Raw genomic sequence first — 21,684 nt, 5'->3', positions numbered from 1 at the left:
CAAGTTCGTCGAAATACATAGTGGACATGAATGGATGCGGGTGATCACGAAGGATGCATACTTGTGTGCCACCTGTCAGAGTCGTATCTAGTTTATCAGGGGTCTCATATCACTCGAACTGCATACGCTCCACACCATTACAGAGTCTCCACCAGCTTCAACAGTCCCCTGCTCACATACAGAATCCATGGATTCCTGAGGTTGTCTCCATTCCAGTACACGCCCATCTGCTATATACAATGACACGACATCCGCCGGGCAGGCAATATGTTTCCAGTCCAATGTCGGTGTTGACGGGTCCAAGCGAGGCGTAAATCTTTGTGTCGCGCAGCCATCATGGGTACACGAGTCGGACATCGGCTCCGAAAGCCCATATCGACGATGTTTCGTTGAATTGTTCGCACGCAGACACTTTATGATGCCCCAGTACTGAAATCTGCAGCAATTTGCGAAAGGGTTGGAATTCTGTCATATTAAAATGTAAATGTCGTTTGACTAGGGCATCCCGTTGGGTAGACCGTTCGCCGGTTGCAAATCTTTCGATTTGACGCCACTTCAGTGACTTGCGGGTCGATGGTGATGAAATGATGATGGTTAGGGCAACACAACAACCAGTCCTTGAACGGAGAAAATCCCCGACCCAGCCGAGAATCGAACCCGGGCCCTTAGGCTTGACATTCAGTCGCATTCAGCGATTCTCGTCAGCTGTTGTTGGTCTCGTTCTTCTAGGATATTTTTCGACCGCAGCGATGTCGGACATTTGATGTTTTACCGGATTCCTAATATTCACGTTACATTTGTAAAATGGTCGCACAGGAAAATCTCCTCTTCATCGCTACCTCGGAGATGCTGTGTCTCATCGCTCGTGCGCCGACTATAACATCACGTTCAATCTCACTTAAATCTTGATGACCTGCGATTGCAGCAGCAGTTACTGATGTAACAACTGCGCCAGACAATTGTTTTATATAGACGTTGCCGACCGCAGCGCCGTATTCTGCTTGTTTACACATCTCTGTGTTTGAATACGCCTGTCTATAATTGTTTCTTTGGACCTTCAATGTATTAAACGTCATGTAAAATTTGTCTACAGTCTTAGGGCTGTGGAAGAGTGATTTAACTGTTGTCATTTAGGTGCGGCTCCATTATCAAGCACATAGAAACATACATGCGTATCAGGAGCATGGGTGTGAACAGTAAACGCGATAAAGTCGTACATGCAGCTACTTGCGAATAAAGAGTGTAACCTCACGGCAAAGATACAAGTTATAAGCTAGAAACGGCCCAATTGGTGCACAAAACATGTCAGGAAATAACTTACTTTTGTTAGAATTCCAGATCATATCGCAAGAATATGGAAATAGTAGACAAGCACTAGGATAAATATTAAAGTTATACCATAACAAGACAGTAATTAGTGTGAAGTCACTTACTTGTTACGAAGAGCAAACCCTCTCCAGATGTCACTCCCGTGATGACGGGAACCTTGTTGAAGCGTCCCTCCTTGAGTACTTTGATGGGGTGTTCGGTGACGATAGCGCCTTCGACGTCGGGTTCGACGACAGGTGCGAAGCCGAGGTGGGACAATCTTGCTTTCTCCTGAAAGGCGACCGATGTAGTGACGAGAAATGAAGATACCAGCATGATATTCGAATCTTTTCGTACTACGACTTGTCGATAACCTCCATTCCACATCAACAATAGTTTCCGAAAAAAGTAGGTTTGATAGTTACCTGCAGTTTGCCTTGCATATCGTCAATATGGCGTATTGACCAGCTTCCTCTTTATAGCCCAAAATATATGTATCCGTGATGTATAATGATGTCGATTATGAGGCAAATAGACCGACGAGTCTACGATGTCCTCCAAACATCAGGAACTGATAATGAATTAAAAGTGTTTGACTTCTTGCAGTTTCGTTTTATTCCCCAAACACATTTCACCGCAGTTGTGTCACATTTATTGGGTTTCCTTTTTATTGCCTCTGAAATATATACATACAAAATTTTGGATGGATTATGAACATCAGTTTTCTCTGTCACCTGTAACAGAGGGACGTTAAGACAGTGTCTGTTTTTCTCGCGCACACTGACGTTTTCCCAACATCCCTGTTTTTCCGATGGCATATTCTATTAATGGAGACTTGCAGCTGATTTGCTTTTACTCTCACTGGGCAGACATTCTTATAACGAAAGTTTAAAACCAAAGGCCGTTTGTAATCTAATCAACAGAAAAAAAGCTCTGTCAGTATATACATGTTTGTACTCCAGAAAAAGTTTTATATGTTTATCATTCAGAAGCAATAAAAGGAACATCCGCTGTGATGAAATTTGTTTAAGAAAGAAACAAAATTGAGTTCTAGAAAGAAGGCGGAAACTTTCAATTGATTATTATTTACAGCAAGCACGAGAACAGATCTTACATTCCATTACGATAAGGGACAGTTTACAAATGTGTTATGTCACTCAAAGTCAGTGCATGATGCACTTTCAAAGGAGACGGTTCTAATGCTCAGGAACTGCATCGAACGAAACAACGGCAGAGAGTGGACAACTCGATTACAGAGAGTTTGTCGAAGGTGCAAAGCTTTCAGAAACGAAGGCGATCTTGACTGTTCTGGGAACAGGACAGCCAGTGATCCAGTGGAATGGTATACTGCCAATAGTGCTATAGACACTTGTGAATTTTACCTGATGCTACAACGGTCTACAGGGTCAGTTACAAACACCGATAATTTGCGCTTGAACGTGAAGATGTCGGTGTGTATGAAATCACACTGCAAGTGATCCACCCAGAGATGCGTGTGATGACGTAATGCAGGATGTGCAAGTGTGCACAACAAGCTGTCTTCTTCTGCAGTGCGTGTACCGTTTCTTCCTCCTTCCCCTCCCCTTCCAAAGGTCGTCTATACACCTCCCTATGCTCTAAGGCACTACAGCATCTCTTAAATAATCGGGACTGTAGTCATCATCGCCGATTCGGATACAGCTAAGGTATGGCCTACTGCATCACAGTCACCGTGTAAATATTTGTTCATTCACAAGAACATTGACTTAAAGTGCCTGAGACGTTACTTATGAATATCTGTTACCTTTTAACAAACACTCAGACGTACAAGTAATGCAAATGCAGTTCACGTAGTTTTCAACCGATAATGGATATCCGCTTTCAGGAGATTTGATAGGTGACGTGCTGCCTCTCGTTAAACGTGGTAGCGAATTACATGGTTTGACTGTTTCGAACGTACAAAACTTTCTCGTAATAATTATAAAACGAAAAAAAAAACTATTTTGAGACAATTCTATTATAGGGTGAGAAAAATCATGCACCTGAAAACAGGCATCCCATGTTGCATCATCCACAACTGGGGCACATGGGGTGAGATGGGTTGCCTATCTAGGTTACTTGAAATACGAAGTCGTGCTGAAAAGTAATGCCTTCGAAATTTTCCCGTGAAAATTCTTAAACTATTTTGAATATAGCAAATTTTATTAATGTTCTACATTTTTATTATTCGTGTCTGTATATTTATTTCTCAACAAAGGCACCCTAGTGACGAACGCATTTCTCCCACTGAGAGACCAGTTTGTTACTACCGTCGCCTTAGAATTTTTGACGCTGGTGACGGAGCCTCACTTCTGCTTGAACCGCTTCATCGCTATCAAAGTGAAGTCCTCGAAGCTGTTTTTTAAGTTTTAGAAACAGATGAAACGCGGTTGGGGTAAAGTCGGAAATGAAAGGAGGATTACCGATCACAGTGAAACCAGGGCGTCGGATTGTTGCAGATGTCGCAGCCCTCGTGTGTGGTCGGACACTGACAAGCTGAAGGGAGGGTGCTCCACATGTGAAAGAACTATTCTATTTCGCGCATTAAGTTATCTGAGGTTTTTTTCAGACACATACACTACTGGCCATTAAAGTTGCTACACCACGAAGATGACGTGCTACAGACGCGAAATTTAACAGACGGGAAGAAGATGCTATGATATGCAAATGATTAGCTTTTCAGACCATTCACACAAGGTTGGCGCCGGTGGCGACACCTACATCGTGCTGACATTAGGAAAGTTTCCAACCGATTTCTCATACACAAACAGCAGCTGACCGGCATTGCCTGGTGAAATGTAGTTGTGATGCCTCGTGTAAGGAGGAGAAATGCATACCATCACATTTACTACTTTGATAAAGGTCGGATTGTAGCCTATCTCGATTGCAGTTTATCGTATAGCGACATTGCTGCTCGCGTTGGTCGAGATTCAAGGACTGTTAGCAGAATATGGAATCAGTGGGTTGAGGAGGGTAATACGGAGCGCCGTGCTGGATCCCCACGGCCTCGTATCACTAGCAGTCGAGATGAGAGGCATCTTATCCGCATGGCTGTAACGGATCGTGCAGCCACGTCTCGATCCCTGAATCAACAGATGGGGACGTTTGCAAGACAACAACCATCTGCACGAACAGTTCGACGACGTTTGCAGTAGCATGGACTTTCAGCTCGGAGACCATGGCTCCGGCTACCCTTGACGCTGCATCACAGACAGGAGCGCCTGCGTTGGTGTACTCAACGACGAACCTGGGTGCACGAATAGCAAAACGTCATTTTTTCGGATGAATCCGGGTTCTGTTTACAGCATCCTGATGGTCGCATCCGTGTTTGGCGACATCGCGGTGAACGCACATTGGAAGCGTGCATTCGTCATCGCCATACTGGCGTATCACCCTGCGCGATGGTGTGGGGTGCCATTGGTTACACGTCTCGGTGACCTCTTGTTCTCATTGACGGCACTTTGAACAGTGGACGTTACATTTCAGATGTGTTACGACCCGTGGCTCTACCCTTCATTCGATCTCTGCGAAAACCTACATTTCAGCAGGTTAATACACGACCGCATGTTGCAGATCCTGTACGTGCCTTTCTCGATACAGAAAATGTTCGACTGCTGCCCTGACCAGCACATTCTCTAGATCTCTCACCAATTGAAAACGCCTGGTCAATGGTGGCCGAGCAACTGCCTCGCCACAATACGCCAGTCACTATTCTTGATGAACTGTGGTATCGTGTTGAAGCTGCGTGGGCAGCTGTACCTGTACACGCCATCCACGCTCTGTTTGACTCAATGCCCAGGTCTATCAAGGCCGTTATTACGTCCAGATGTGGTTTTTCTGGGTACAGGTTTCTCACGATCTATGCACTCAAATTGCGTGAAAATGTAATCGCATGTCAGTTCTAGTATAATATATTTGTCCAATGAATACCCGTTTATCATTTGCATTTCTTCTCTTTGTAGCAATTTTAATGGGCAGCAGTGCAGTTACATTACACACCAGCGTGTTACATGCTATAATTGGGAGCTCTCTAATGGTAGAACGATGCAATTTGCATCAGAGAAGGGAGAAAGTCGACCAAGTGATGTGCATGACATGTAATAACGGGTGGTTGTAATTGCTGCAGTGCGGGCTGTACACATAGCAGGATGCTGAAGCGGGGTAGGTATGTTCATTAGTCGGTGTGCTCTCTGAGTATGCGGGAAAAAATAGTTTCACTTTCTGCCACCAGGAGAAAATCTGGCGCCGTAAGCAGTTAGCAGTCAGGAGTAACCATCCCCATGGATCTTGCCTTTGGTGGCGTGGCTTGTGTCCCTCGGCGATACAGATAGCTGTACCATACGTACAACCACAACGAAGGGGTATCTGTTGAGAGGCTAGACAAGCGTTTGGCTCCTGAAGGGGAGCAGCAACTTTTCCAGAAGTTTCTGGGACAATATTCTACCTGATTAACTGATCTGGCCTTGTAATAACAGACAAAACGGACTTGCTGCTCTGGTACTCCGAATGCATGAAAGCAAGGGGGAAAGACAGCCCTAATTTTTCCCGAGGGCTCGCACCACTACTGTATGGTTAAATCCAGACAGCCTTATGTTACATGGATCTAGGTCGGCGAACATATCTTGAAAATGCCTAGAGATGATGCAGTCATTACCGAAAGTTCCTCAAAGCAAATCTTTCACCTGGCAACCGACTTGTATTGTCGCCCTATCTTGCACGGAAATGGTGGCGTGGACGTAGTTGTGTTCTTGCAAAGCTGGAAGCACGTCTTGCATGAGGAGGTCCTTATAATCTCACCTTTACACCTCACACCTGACAGACCCCTGAGGTGTTATCTCCTCGAAGAAAAAAGGTCCAAGAATGACGAAACTTGTGAAACCACATCATAAGCTGAATGAATTGGATGTTCCTGCACAACATGAGGCAGAATAGAACCCCATAGGGGACAGTTTTGTGCATTTTCGGCACCGTGCAGAGTAAAATGTGCCTCGTTCGTCCAAAGAATTATTCCCCAGCCACATGTTTTCCATTTTCATGTATAGTCTATCTTATGGCTTCATTTGGTGCAAATTCTGTTTCTTATAAGGATTGCAGCGTAAAATGCGCTGCAAAGTTTCTTGAAATTTTGAGTGGGGATAGAAAATTCCCATGGCACAGCTCGAGCACTGGCTGCAGAAAATGAGACATGTACTGCACGGTCGGCTATAGCTACAATGACGTCATTAACAACTAACTGGGTATGGGCCGCCTCCCTCTCCCTGAGTAGTAATTCACCCGTTTCTTTAAATTTATTGGTCATATTCTTTAACCGTTTCATTGACATGGGGCCTCTTCGCAGCAGGTTCTGGCTTCTGCATTCCCGCAATGCAGCGCTGCTATTGCTACCGTTCCGATAAAACAACTTTACCAGCTGTGCACGATCTTTCTCCTCAGTGGCCTCTTAGGCTTCACACTAATAGTAACTTCACAAAAGAAATCAGCACGCGTCGCCACTCGACAAACAGCATGCTGACGGCAAGGTGGGAAACATTTCACATTCTGAAACTTTCCTGGCAGATTAAGACTGTGTGCCGGACCGAGATTCGAACTCTGGACCTTTGCCTTTCGCGGACAAGTGCCCTACCATCTCAGCTATACAAGCATGACTCACGCCCCGTTCTCACAGCTTTACTTCCGCTAGTACCTCGTCTCCTACTTTCCATTCTGGATTTGACATTCTGTGTGCTTACAGCGCCATATTTTCACCTGATGGCAGGAAGTGGAATTATTTTTCAGCGTGCTCCGCATACGCACCGACTAATTAACGTAACTATGATATTTCAGGTTTCGACGTCCTGAGGAGTATACAGCCCGCACTGAAGCCCTCGGAACACCTCTGTATATATGTATATTCAAAGCATAAAGAATAGTTAAACACTGTGGTTTCGTACAACTGGAACCAATCTCAGAAGCGCTGAGGGTGTTTTGAGATTCTTGTACAGAAAATTAAAGAGCAATTGCCTGTTAGAACTTGTTTGGTTTTGACAATGTACTGTTTTCCTCCAGTGCAAATAAATTCGAACAATGAACTTGAATAACTAGTGTAAGTTAACAATGAAGCTATAGAAGGAACTGATAAGTTTTCTTTACTTACAACAGTTCGAAACAATGACTCGTAGGACGGCAATAAAATTAACAGAAGATTAATCTAAATGGGATTTTAGTAACAAAGGTTCTAATGTGCCTGAAAAGTAACGCTTACAGTGTGTTTCGCATTTTGTGAAGTACTGCACTGATACGTGGACTTCAAATGGAGAAAACAATGACGTCATTTACTAGGAGAGGCAGGGTAATATTGAAATGGTTGTACGGGACAGGTTAGAGGGCGCGAGCAGGACAGTAATGGAAATTAAATTAAGATAGACTGGAAATGATGCTAGCGAATCGATCGTCAAATGCAGTAAAGAAGTTCTCTGCAGGATTCCAAGAGACGAGAAGAGATCGAAACGACGACTAAATGGCAGGTGGACATAAGGCAATAGAAGACAAGTAGTATAAACGTGGGCACTTATAGTTGAGGACCGTATGCACTGAACAATCTGGATGAGTCCTTTATCTAACAAGGGACGCGGAATGGGTAATACCAGTTCGTATAGCGAAAGACCCAAATCGGATTCGCAGGGCAGATTACCGACCCCGGGCAACCTGTGTGTAGTTCTTAGGCATTCTCGTTCAGGCAAATGCTAGGCTGATCACCAGATTTCGCCTGAGAGAAAAGTTAAATAAACAGTCAAATTGGACTACAGGAAAAAATGTAATACTCCTGGAAAGCCGATGTCGATTTTGATGCGACGGCATGCCGCCTGAGGGACAATTGATACACTGATAATAGTTTCAGAGCCGTCTGTCAACAGATAGCGTAGTGGCATAGCATGTCTGCCCTTCAGTAGGGAATACTCATAGCTAGAAAGCTCTGTGTGATGCAAGCAGGCAATCAATGCCACGGAGATGCACTCGTGGCAAATGAGCGAGTTTGAAAGGGGTGAAGTTGTCGCCTTCCGAGTGACAAGATGGTCCTTTCGGAGAACTGCCTCACAGTTTACACGCGCTGCGTCATTTGTGCAACAATGCTGATAACCATGGTCACGTGAACATTCTCATACTCGCAGACGAGGTTCTGGACGTCCTTGCAGCAGAGACGCACGCCACGATCATCGTACTGCAAGGGCAGCAGTGGCAGATCGTACAGCTACAACAGAACCTATAAGCCTTGTGAGCCCACCGTCCATAACAGACTGTTACCAACCGGTTATTAGCAGTGGAAGTTTGGGCACGCGCACCTCTAGCCCGTCTTCCACTCGCGCCCCAGCATCGCCGTCAAAGGATCACTTGGAAGATCGAATGGCGTTTCGTGGTCTTCAGTGATGAAAGCTGATTCTTCACGCACGCAAGTGACGGTCTTTTCCCGGTACCATGGAGACATGGAGAGCGCTGTTTCGTAGGGAGCATTCGTACAAGACACACTCACCCATCCGAGGCCATAGGGTCTGGGGTGCTATAAGCTACAGTTCTCATTCAACTTTGGTGTCTGTGTATGGGGCGCTAAACAGATCTCGGTACTTGCTGAATGTTGTTAGACCCGTTCTTTTGGCGTTCTTGTAACAGGAAGATGTGTTTTTTCAATACGATAATGCCCACACACTACCCGTGAAAACGTTCTCTGCAAGCCGCTTAGCAACTACCCTGGCCAGTATGTTATCCGGTCTTGTCTCCAATCGAGCACGTGTGGTATGTGATGGAACGAGAAGTGGCTTGTGCGACTAGTGAACATACATATGTACTGTTGCAATAATGAATATTGAGTGAATTGGAAACCTCTAAAAGAGTGTACTAACTTTTTGCCTATTTCTGTACGATAATACACAGAACAAGGTAAATACGATTCACAAACAGGTTGTTGTTGTTGTGGTCTTCAGTCCTGAGACTGGTTTGATGCAGCTCTCCACGCTAATGTATCCTGTGCAAGCTCCTTCATCTCTCAGTACCTACTGCAACCTACATCCTTCTGAATCTGCTTAGTGTATTCATCTCGTGGTCTCCCTCTACGATTTTTACCCTCCACGATACCCTCCAATGCTAAATTTGTAATCCCTTGATGCCTCAGGACATGTCCTACCAACCGATCCATTCTTCTAGTCAAGTTGTGCCACAAACTTCTCTTCTCCCCAATCCTATTCAATACCTCCCCATTAGTTACGTGATCTACCCACCTAATCATCAACATTCTTCTGTAGCACAACATTTCAAAAGGTTCTATTCTCTTCTTGTCCAAACTATTTATTGTCCATTTTTCACTTCCATACATGACTACACTCCACAAAAAATACTTTCAGAAACGACTTCCTCACATTTAAATCTATACTCGATGTTAGCAAGTTTCTCTTCTTCAGAAACGCTTTCCTTGCCATTGCCAGTCTACATTTTATATCCTCTCTACTTCGACCATCATCAGTTATTTTGCTCCCCAAATAGCAAAACTCCTTTACTACTTTAAGTGTCTCATTTGCTATTCTAATTCCCTCAGCATCACCCGACTTAATTCGACTACATTCCATTATCCTCGTTTGGTTTTGTTGATGTTCATCTTATATCCTCCTTTCAAGACACTAGCCATTCCGTTCAGCTGCTCTTCCAGGTCCTTTGCTGTCTCCGACAGAATTACAATGTCATCGGCGAACCTCAAAGTTTTCATTTCTTCTCCCTGGATTTTAATATCTACTCCAAATTTTTCTTTTGTTCCCTTTACTGCTTGCTCAATATACAGATTGAATAACATCGGGGAGAGGCTACAACCCTGTCTCACTCCCTTCCCAACCACTGTTTCTTTTTCATGCCCCTCGACTCTTGTAACTGCCATCCGGTTTCTGTACAAATTGTAAATAGCCTTTCGCTCCCTGTATTTTACCCCTGCCACCTTTAGAATTTGGGAGAGAGCATTCCAGTCAACATTGTCAAAAGCTTTCTCTAAGTCTACAAATGCTAGAAACGTAGGTTTGCCTTTCCTTAATCTTTCTTATAAGATAAGTCGTAAGGTCAGTATTGCCCCACGTGTTCCAACATTTCTACGGAATCCAAACTGATCTTCCCCGAGGTCGGCTTCTACCAGTTTTTCCATTCGTCTGTAAATAATTCGCGTTAGTATTTTTCAGCTGTGACTTATTAAACTGATAGTTCGGTAATTTTCACATCTGTGAACAACTGCTTTCTTTGGGATTGGAATTATTATATTCTCCTTGAAGTCTGAGGGTATTTCGCCTGTCTCGTACAACTTGCTCACCAGATGGTAAAGTTTTGTCAGGACTGGCTCTCCCAAGGCCGTCAGTAGTTCTAATGGAATGTTGTCTACTCCCGGGGCCTTGTTTCGACATTTCATCTTCAGCTACATCCTCTTCCACTTCCACAATATTGTCCTCAAGTACATCGCCCTTGTATAGACCCTCTATATACTCCTTCCACCTTTCTGCTTTCCCCTCTTCGCTTAAAACTGGGTTTCCATCTGAGGTCTTGATATTCATATAAGTGTCTCTCTTTTCTGCAAAGGTCTCTTTAATTTTCCTGTAGGCAGTATCTATCTTACCCCTAGTGAGATAAGCCTCTACATCCTTACATTTGTCCTCTAGCCGTGCCTGCCTAGCCATTTTGCACTTCCTGTCGATCTCATTTTTTGAGACGTTTGTATTCCTTTTTGCCTGCTTCATTTACTTACAAACAGGTGGCCCACATGATTTCTTTCCTTTAGGTCACTTTTACGACGGTGGTCTGATAAATGACGTCCGGCCACAAGGTTAAAAAGAAACTGTAAAATCCTGAAAAGTCGATTCCCATACTAGACGGAATAATGCCAGTATACAGAAAGTAAGAATTCGATACCGAATGGGTAATGATCACGTTAATGATGATAACGAACTCTGCGTTAAGAACTGGATGTTGTATACGTATTATAAGAGAGCACTGACTCCTAATATTGTCCAGTGTAGGAATCTAAATGGTGGGAGAAAACAAATTTCTGCAGTAAAATAGAAGCCAGAAAAATTTGTGTGAGGTGCTACGTAAGCAGCGTAAAATGGGATACTGTCTTCGAAAGAAGCGTAGATGGAAATCTTGGAGAAGCGTAAACCACGTTTAAGCTAAGAGCGCAGTGCAATACGAGGTCTCTAATGAGGTTTTATCATTAGACACGTAGCATAGTAGAAGTGTTTATTTGAGAATACTGACGTCATCCGTGAGCAGGTCGTCGAGGCGGTCGATGAAGAGGTTGGCGTCCTGCTGCCGCAGGAAGGCGGCCAGCTCCTGAGAGTCGTTGGTCTGCAGACCCAGGAGGGCGCCGAGCCGGAAGGCCATGCCGCGCGCGTTCTGGAAGATTCCCCACGGGGACACCGACTGCCCGTTCTGGATCATCACGGCCCGGAACAGACCTGCGTGCAGACCAACATACATGCGGGAGGCCTACAAGGCAATAAAATCTGTTGCAGAACAATCCGTTGTGCTCGGGGATAGTTTACAAACCGCAGGAAAAAGATGCAAATAGTGGTTATCAAACTAGTCGGTACGAAAAGGTAAGTTACATATTATTGTGTCACACCCCGTCTTCAGGCCACGAGTGGCCTACCGGGACCATCCGACCGCCATGTCATCCTCAGTGGAGGATGCGGATAGGAGGGGCCTGCGGTCAGCACACCGCTCTCCCGGTCGTTATGATGGTATTCTTGACCGAAGCCGCTACTATTCGGTCGAGTAGCTCCTCAGCTGGCATCATGAGGCTGAGTGCACCCCGAAAAATGGCAACAGCTCATGGCGGCCCGGATGGTCACCCATCCAAGTGCTGAACACGCCCAACAGCGCTTAACTTCAGTGATCTCTCGGGAACCGGTGTAGCCACTGCGGCAAGGCCGTATTATTGTGTCACGGCAAACAAATTTTATTGAATGCTATATTTAGATTGGAAGAGACAGATACACGACACTATTTTTCAACGAAGTCACCGAGTCTCTATAAACAAGGATTACGATGATTTACCACTCGTTCGCATCCTCGACGATTGAAATTTGCTCCTTGGTCCATTTGAGAAGCGCCTCGTGAAGGTTCTCATCGTCGGAAAATCTGTGATTGCTGGGAATCATTTCCTCGATTGCCTGTACATTGTCTTCTGTGGTCGATTTCGAAAGGCTTCCTTCTCGTTGCCCCCTACTCATATCCGTGCACCTTAGCTTAACTTGTTGGCACCATTTCACTACCGCTGGACGCGACATTGCCTTTGTTCCACATACCGCCAAAATTTGTGTGCAAATTAGATGTGTTACCCACAAGAATCGTACAGTATAGGGTACTTTAACTTAAGAGAAAGTTTGTAGTTGTTCCGCCACTTCACTCCCACACTTTCATGCATCTGCTTCCCTAACGGCAGCAAAATTGTGTCTACAGAAAAACCATAAAATACATATAATTTCTTCTGAGAAGGCACTACTCTTGTTACGCAGTGGTCGTAGTGCGGGACGACATGTGTAATTTACAGGCGGTGGGCAATAAGGAAACACCGCGGGATATGCATGCTTGAACATAAACGCAGATGCTAGCCAAGCCTGCAGAGCCCACTGTTGTATTTGACCACGAACAGCGTCTGTACAATGTCCTCAAAGTCTTGCAATTATCAGTCGTTTTCAGAACAGTGTTCTGAGCAGCAATTTTCAGTGCATTATGTCGGTGCTCAGGGAATTCTAAAGCGAACCTTTTGATGGTGCTTCTGTGGTGCGTGCTTTCGTAGCGAAGATAGCCAAAGTGTCCAGTGTTTCACGACGCCACTTATCTTGGATATATATCGCGTACCGGGAAAGCGGAACGACATCAAAAAAATGGTTCAGATGGCTCTGAGCACTATGGGACTTAACATCTATGGTCATCAGTCCCCTAGAACTTAGAACTACTTAAACCTAACTAACCTAAGGGCATCACACAACACCCAGTCAGGAACGACATCATCTGCTGCCATAACGCGGACGAATCTTTTTCCGAGTGATCGTGATGGACGTTCGCTGAAGAGGATTTTGACGCAAAATGAGAGGACGACAAAAATGAAGTCACACTCGCGAACACTGGCAGCATTAAAACAGCATGAAGGGAGCTCGATGACAGCCCAGCCTACCAAAGACCAAAAATGGTGGAATAGAGAGAAAAACTTCAGCAGTTGCAAATTTTTGTACGGTGGTGGGAGAGAGTGTCATGAACAACACAGCAAAATTTCCCATTGGGGAGCATAGGGGTGGAGGGGCATTTGACAGTCACTTTTTTTATCTTTATCTGGAAAAGCTCGAAAATCGGGGCGTGTAACGAAAATATTTCACGGAACAAAATTAAACTACACTAAATTTCTTACAATAAAGGTCCTATTCGTTTTTTTCTCCACACCTAATAGTTGCCGTACTGTACATGATGCAGAAGTTGCAGATTATTAAAGTTGGTGTTTTAATGGTATGAAATTAATGTTAATTTTTAAATGAAGTGGGTTTAGAACAAATAGTAAATTTGTGTGTCACGTCTATGTGCAGTAGAGCGATGTTGATGGATAAATTTTGTTCTGGGAGTGCCAGAAGGTTGAGTGCAGGATAGTGGTGGAGCGTAAAAACGCCCCGGAAGGTAGGTCACTGAGCTGCGGTCACGCCATTCCCTGCTTCATTCAGGTAGGTCCGCAAACTGCAGGCCTACCAAATGACGTCACAAAAAACAGCTTTTTGTAGCGTAGTGGGAAAGACATAGCGGGGAATCACTTGCTCGCTCTGCAGCTTGTACACGGACAACTCATAATCAACTCAGGGGTGAACACTAACACCAAGGAAATTTCCTTTAACCCGAAGTACTGTTCACCCGTGACTTAAAATGACTGTTGGACTCCATGAACAAATCCCCATTATAATAGCTTTCGGTGTTATCTTTGCTGGATTTCTTTAAATACGTAGAACCTGTGACCCGCTGTTTAGAGAAAGGAGTTATGTAACATGTGTCCGCCGCGAAGTACTCTCCTGTACAACTTCTTCGTCTCGGAGTAGCAGCAACTGCCCTCTATTTCTTCAGTTTTATATTGTATATACTCTGATCTTTGTCTTCCATTGCAACTTTCGTGCTCTAAGCTCTCTCTAACATCATGCACATTTTTTCCCTGATGTCTTAATACATACTCTGACATCATGCTTCAACTTCTTGTTAATCATTTCCACACTTCCTCTCCCCGGCAAATCTGCGGCGAACTTCCCCATTCTTCCTCTTGTCGCTCCCCTCAATTTTCAGTATTCTACTGTAGCAATACTCCTGAAACACTTCTGTTATGTTCTTTCCCGGTTTTCCCGCAGTCTATGGTTCTCTACCGTACAAAACTGCGCTCTAATTACATGTTATTAGGTATTTCGTTCTCAAAATACATGTTGTAACTAATAAACGATAATTGGTCGGGGATGCCCTCTTTGCCTATTGTAGCTTGCTTTTCATGCCAACCTTCCTTCGTCTGTTATATTTCATTTTGCTTCCAAAGTGTCACAGTTCTCTAATTTCGTCTACTACGTAATCATCAATTTTGATTTTGAGTTTATCACTAACCTCATTTCTGCTACTCTCTCGTCTTTCTTCGGTTTCAGTAAATTTTCTCCCCTCACTAGATTTTAATTCCATTCAGTACGTGCTGTACGTCTTCTTCCCTTACAGTAACGACAGCAATATCATCAGCGATTCTTATCACTGATGTCCTTCCACCTTTAATTTTAATCCAACTCCTGAAATTTCGTTTTATTAACGTTACTGATTTTTCGATGTTGAGGCTGGGCAGTAAGGGACGAGAGATGCAGCCCCATCTTAAACCCATTTTAATCCGAGCAATCTGTCTATCTTCTCGTGACTTTCGTAGAAACTGTATGTTGTCCATCTTTCCCGATAGCTCACGCCTGTTTTTCACATAATTTCGAGCATCTTGCATCGTTCAGCCGTCTCAAACACCTTCACTAATTCGACAAATACTGTAAAAATGTCCATTATCAAGCGCAATGTCAGAACTGCCTCTCTGGTTCCATTACCTTATCGAAAGCCAAACTGACCATCAGCTAACGGGTCCTCTATTTTCTTTTCCATTCTCCTCCTACTAATCTTATCAGCAATTTCGATGCATCAGCCGTTTAGCTGACTGTGCGATAAATCTTGCATTTACTTGATTTGCTACCTGTTTTGGATGTTTGGACGATATTTTTCGAAAAGTCTGATGCTATGCCTCCAGTCTCATAGATTCTACACACCACATTGAATTATTCTTTTGGTTCCTACTTCCCACACTGGTTTCGTAAATTACAAATAAATTTTATCAGTCCGTTCTCTGTTTGATTGAATGTGTTCCAAAGCTCTTTAAACTCTGCCTGTGTCTTCCATATTGAGTCCCATCTCTACTTCCATCAGGTCATCAGGCAAGACCTGTCCGTCGTAGCGGCCCCCTTAATGTACTCTTTTCTCGGGTCTGATCTCTCACCTGCGCTTGATAATGGAGTTACACTTGCACTCTGATGTTGCTGCCCTTGCTTTTAATTTCGTCAAAGATTTTTCTTTAGAGTTTTCTATATGCTGAATTTTCATTCCTTTTTTTAATTTCTTCATATTTTTCCTTCATCCTTGGTTTCCCAGCAAGTCCTGTTTGTTTCATTCTGAAGTGATTTACACTGATAAGCCAAAACATTACGACCACTGTCCATCGCGATGCTGGATGGCGCCTGGTAACGTTGCGGACACGTGACGCGTAACAAAAGTATGTTCGCTGAGCGGACACGGACGGGGCATCACCCTACCCAAGAGTAGGCTGCAGATAGAGAAAACCATTGAGATAAGCGATTTGACAAGTGGCAGATTATTACTATGCAGATAGTGTGAACGGATAACTCGAAATCAGCGAAGCTGGCCGAATGTTCACGTGCTTGCTTGAGATCTACAGAAAGAGGTAGAAAGACAATGAAACTACCACTAAGCCCTAAGTGGATGGACGTCGACGCCTCTTCGCACAATCTGGGATACAGAGACTTGTATACTCTGTAAACTAGGGTAGATGGTGACCTCTGGCATCTCTGTCCGAAAGAGCACAATGATGCTTCACACACAAGTGTTTCGGAGCACACCGTTCTTCGTACATAGTTGAACATTGAGCTCTGCTGCAGACTATCTCTACGTGTTCTCTTGTTAGCACAACAACATCGTCAATTACGATTGCAGAGCGAACGGGACCATCGAGATTCGACCGTCAGTCAATGCAAAAGTGTCTGCTCTTCGGGTGAGTCACATTTTTGCTACATTACGTCGATGGTCGTCTCCACAAGCGCCGTCGTCGAGGTGAACGGCGACTCGAAACATGCAGCGCGCCACGGGCGTAGGCTGGTGGAAGCAGTATTATGCTGTGGGAGACGTTCTCCTGCTCTTGAACGGGACCTGTGGTAGTAATGGAAGACACGCTGACAGCTGCAAACCACCTGCATCACTTCATGCTAAATATCCTCCCCGACGTCGATGCCATCTTTCAGCAGTATAAGTGTCCACATCTCGCAGGCAGAACCCTGCTATAGTGGCTTGAGGAGCGTTACAGTGAACTCACGTTGACGTCCCGGCGACCAAATTCATCTGATGTGAATACTATGGAACCCATCGGGTCGCTATCTGGCGCCATCACTGCGTACGGAAGTCAGCGGCCCCTTATTGACGCTAATTACATGACTTGTGCGTAGACATCGAATGCCACATATCTCCACAAACGTACCAACAAGCTTTCGGATCCTTGACACGCCGAGTAATTTATGTATTTCGTTCTAAAAGCAGGCAAACAAGATTTTAAGCAGATGGTCATAATGTTTCGGTTCATCAGTTTGTATTGTTGTATTCCTGCCTTTCTCTGCACATTTTTATACTTTCTTCTTTAGTCTATGAATTGAAGTATTTCTCGTGTTACCCATGGTTTATTTGCAGTTACCTTGGTTGTACCTATCTTCGTCTTTTCAACTTCTGTGACAGCCGTTTGTACAGAAGTCCATTCATTTCGAAGTGAACTACCTACTTTGTTATTCACTGTCGCAATATCGACAGCTTTCGAAAACTTCAAACGTACCTCATCTTTCCTAAGTATTTGAGTATTCTATTTCCTTCCGCATTGAATTTTCGAGACGATTCTCTTGAACTTCTATCTACTCTTTATTGTCCGCAGCCCGTGGTCGTGCGGTAGCGTTCTCGCTTCCCGCCCCCGGGTTCCCGGGTTCGATTCCCGACGGGGTCAGGAATTTTCTCTGCCTCGTCATGACTGGGTGTTGTGTGATGTCCTTAGGTTAGTTAGGTTTAAGTTGTTCTAAGTTCTAGGGGACTGATGACCATAAATGTTGAGTCCCATAGTGCTCAGAGCCATTTGAACTACTTTTACTCTTTATTATTTCTAAATTGTGAATTTGGACGATTCTCTTAAACTTCGGTCTACACTTTATTATTATTAAACTTTGACCTAAGTCTACATTTGCTTCTGGGTACGCCTTACTATTCAATACTTGATTCACGAATCTTTGTGTCACCATTTTGGAATATAGCTGGAATCTTCCCTTCTTTTCTACGTCTTTTCCAAGTATACCTCCTCCTCTTAGGATTTTCGAACACTATATACACTATTAGCAGAACTCAATTAGTCTTCCTTTTCTCTTATGGTTAGCGCACTGAACTAGTATTCTCGAGGACGATGGTTAAAATCTCCTTTCCAATCATGCAGTTTTTGGTTTTCAGTGATTTTCCTAAATCACTTAAGGCAAATTCCGAGAAGACTCCTTTGATAGAGCGTGACGGATTTCCTTCCGCATCCTTCCTTAACACGAGCTTGTACTCCATCCCTAATGATCTCTATTATTCCTACTGCCAAGCGACCATTGTCAGAGCGAATGTGACTCCTTCCACTGGTAGTCTTCCGCCGCCATTTCTGTTGATTTTTATTTGGCATCAGTTGATGTGATCTACCACGGAACTTACGATATTTTCATTACTAGCCAAAGACGCTGCGCTTAGGCCACGGCCTTATCCGTCAAGTACCATGTTTCAAGATAGTAAATCCAGTCTAAATTATCCACTGCGTTTATCACAGTAATATCATTGCAAGGTAAGACATACAGCGCCAACGGAGGAGTAACAGTAGCCCTTGTCTTGAGCACGATCTGCTCACAATGAAAACACGAAAGATAGGGACTAACAACAAGATTCATCACGCAGTATTCAGTGGGTTCCCACGCGTTTGAGTAAATGTTGTGCACATGAGAGGGGCGTGTCGTGTTCCTCAATACGTTAGGACACTTGTCAAAACTTCACGCCATACCTAAAAGTTATGTGACTTGCCACACAGGCATGTGACGCGCTTTGAAAGCTTTAGGTCATAGAATAATTTTGCCTTTTCATGATTATTCCTGTACGAGACTCATAGATGAGTAAGCTACATGTCCACACATCTTCTAGGTCGTAGAGTGCAGTCGGAAGGGAACCTGACAAATAATCAAATAGTGGTTTATAAAACTGGGTTCTATTGAAAGCCAGCGTTATGAAAACACAATTTGTATACTTTTGTATTTACCCATACATGTTTTGTCACCTATGTGTCATCTTCTGTGGGTCAATTTTTTTATTTAAAGTACAATATGACATTTATAATAATGTAACGGTTGTAGGCCTAAGTATTACAATATGATAAAATCGATTGGTTTTGTTTAGACGCTCACCTTAAAATTACATCGCTAATTGAACTGAATTATTATATAACGGTTTTTTGTGTTCTTTTTCGTCGTTTTTCTGACAGCGTGTCATCTGCAAACTAGCCATGAAGAAAATTAATGCGTTTTCATCAAGAATTTTTTCATGGATAGAGGTTATGTGCGTTTCTGTACTTACATTTTTTCGTCCCGTTGCATGTCTGGTTGGTGTCTCGGTCAATGGCTATTCAGTGTACTGTCTCCACACAGTTTTTCACACAATTTTTGCTCACTGGTTCACTTTACATGCACTTACACAGAATACGGCGAAACGTGACCTGAGCAGACATTTCTGACTCCATTCTCAGTGAAAAGTGTTACATTATTGCCAATGCTCACTTGTTGATTGTTGGCCTTGTGTTTGTTTAGGCAATGATTTTGAATGTTATGTTAGAACTGGTGTGGTCTGGCTGCTGGGAGAGAGCTGAATGCATGTAATTTGTATGTATGTGTGTGTGTGTGTGTGTGTGTGTGTGTGTGTGTGTGTGTGTGTGTGTGTGTGGAGACAGAGAGAGAGAGAGAGAGAGAGAGAGAGAGAGAGAGAGAGAGAGAGAGAGAGAGGGAGGGAGGGAGAGCTGGAGTAAGGGGTTGGGAAGGAATGAGAAAACAGAAGGCCTTTTTTTTCTTTTGAGGGTGTTTGAGTGTTGTTTTCCAGACACACACACACAGTTCATTTTGCGATGCAATTTTAAGGTGGGCGTCTAAACAAAACAAAGCAAATTGCACGTATTGTAATTCTTAGGCCTACAACAGTTACATTATTATAAATTTCGTATTGTACTTTGCAGAAATAAAAATTTGACATACAGAAGATGACACATAGGTGCCGAAACATGTGTGGCTAAACACAAAAAATAAACGAATTGTGTTTGGATCAGGCTGATTTTCAAAACAAATTTTAACTCGCGGACATGGAAGAAGAACAAGAAGAGCTTCAAACCTTAGTAAATGAGTATAGATTTATAAGCAATTTGCAGTGCTACGCTGTGAGAGTGGACACACATTTGGGTGGAACAGTTGGTTGTTTAAACATAGGCTTACCAGCGGACTTTGGCGTGATGAAGTGGTGCGAGCTGGAACAGCCTCCCGCACTCTCTCCGCCAATGGAGACCTTGGCGGGGTCGCCGCCGAAGGAAGCGATGTTGCGCTGCACCCACTGCAGCGCCATCTGCTGGTCCTTGAGGCCTGCGTTGCCAGGAATCAGCTCGTCCTCCAGGCTCAGGAAACCTGGAAGCAGAATGTGTGCTTTAGTTTCAGCCAGCTCTACACCAACACGTAGATTTTTACCTGCAACCTTGGTCGCGGAGGACTCATTGTATTCTACTACAATATTGTCACTGTCTCCCAGTTAAGAATTTACAAAATTTCACATAATCCTGTCTATTTTCTAGTACTTTCCACACTGTCTGCTGCTTCATATTCCTCCATTTTCCTGTATGTAATCATTTCTTTTTATTTTATTGTGGTAGCCGAAGTACTGCATATATTCGGATGTTACTGTTATTAATTCTTTCTTGTAATTGGTTTCTCTATCACTTTCACATTTAATATCTCTTAAAGTAGTTCTGTGAGCTATTAAACTTATTTTATTGTGTTTATTTATTAATGATATCTGTTATAGGCACAGTTTACGAGCGTAGTGTGTATAACATTTGGTTGACGAGATATTCACAACTGAGCATCGTGGAATCATATCATAAACCGCTCCAGTTATAAAGGATTGATTTGTTCATTCTCAAACGGTTTCTGGTGATTTTAAGATCAGCTTCGGGTGAAACAAAAAGGATGATACGCGTCAAGTGTGCGGCAGCCCCGCGCCTCTTCGGTTTCGTACCACGTGATGATTAGGTTTTAGTAGCCTGAAACCGGTCGTGACTGAAGGAATAAATATTTTACAACTGAAGCTCTTTATTATCTGATTGAGTATTTCCTTCAACTGTCTGGTCCCTTTATGTTGATTTATTGTGCTACTTCTTACTTTTTTAAATTATATTACCATCACACTGTCAAACATGACTATTACAGTACGGTTGTGCCTCTGTTTTGATTATTAGCTTCTTTTCTAATGTTGTTTAGAAACATTGTAACTTGTGACGATGGCCTTGTAAGCCGAAAACTTCATAAATTAGTCCTGTAGTACATATGCAATACAGTGCATTTCATTTACCGTAATGCTGTTCCACCGAGCACCGACGTAAACATCTGTTAATAATTATGTGTGAAATAAAGTGACTTTTAGTGAGCCCCTTATACGCACAATCTTCTCGGATTGTATCTGCCATTTACAGACAAGCATGGAAAAAGAAGTAATATTTTGTTAGATTTATCTTGAAATGTGCGAAACCGGAATTTTTACAATAACACTTTTCGTCAATCCTTTTGCCACTGAAGCTAGATTCTCATATCTGGGGCGCTCTGACATCAACCAAATGGGTCTAACGACATCTGGAGAACGACAAACATTCAGTGCGGCAATCAAGGCTGCGGCTTATTCCAACATGGCAGCTGATGGAGGGGGCCGCGACGCAACCGGACGCAGGAGTGT

At 43.6% G+C, this 21,684-nt stretch overlaps 1 protein-coding gene across 1 annotated transcript in view; it reads right to left on the bottom strand.

Annotated features, from left to right (window-relative positions):
- LOC124622422 (venom carboxylesterase-6-like) overlaps positions 1-21,684 on the bottom strand; it is an 86,210-nt gene that overhangs the window by 38,419 nt on the left and 26,107 nt on the right. The window contains exons 4-6 of the mRNA XM_047148115.1: positions 20,181-20,366; positions 11,581-11,780; positions 1,434-1,599 (exon numbers count right to left, since the gene is read on the bottom strand). Of these exons, the coding sequence (XP_047004071.1) occupies positions 1,434-1,599; positions 11,581-11,780; positions 20,181-20,366 (552 nt within the window). The remainder of the gene's footprint in view (positions 1-1,433; positions 1,600-11,580; positions 11,781-20,180; positions 20,367-21,684) is intronic.

This window comes from Schistocerca americana, chromosome 7 (assembly GCF_021461395.2).
Source record: "Schistocerca americana isolate TAMUIC-IGC-003095 chromosome 7, iqSchAmer2.1, whole genome shotgun sequence".
NCBI classification, from domain to species: Eukaryota; Metazoa; Arthropoda; class Insecta; order Orthoptera; family Acrididae; genus Schistocerca; species Schistocerca americana.
The sequence above is the reverse complement of the archived record's forward strand: the minus strand, read 5'-3'. Positions and strand labels throughout refer to the sequence as shown.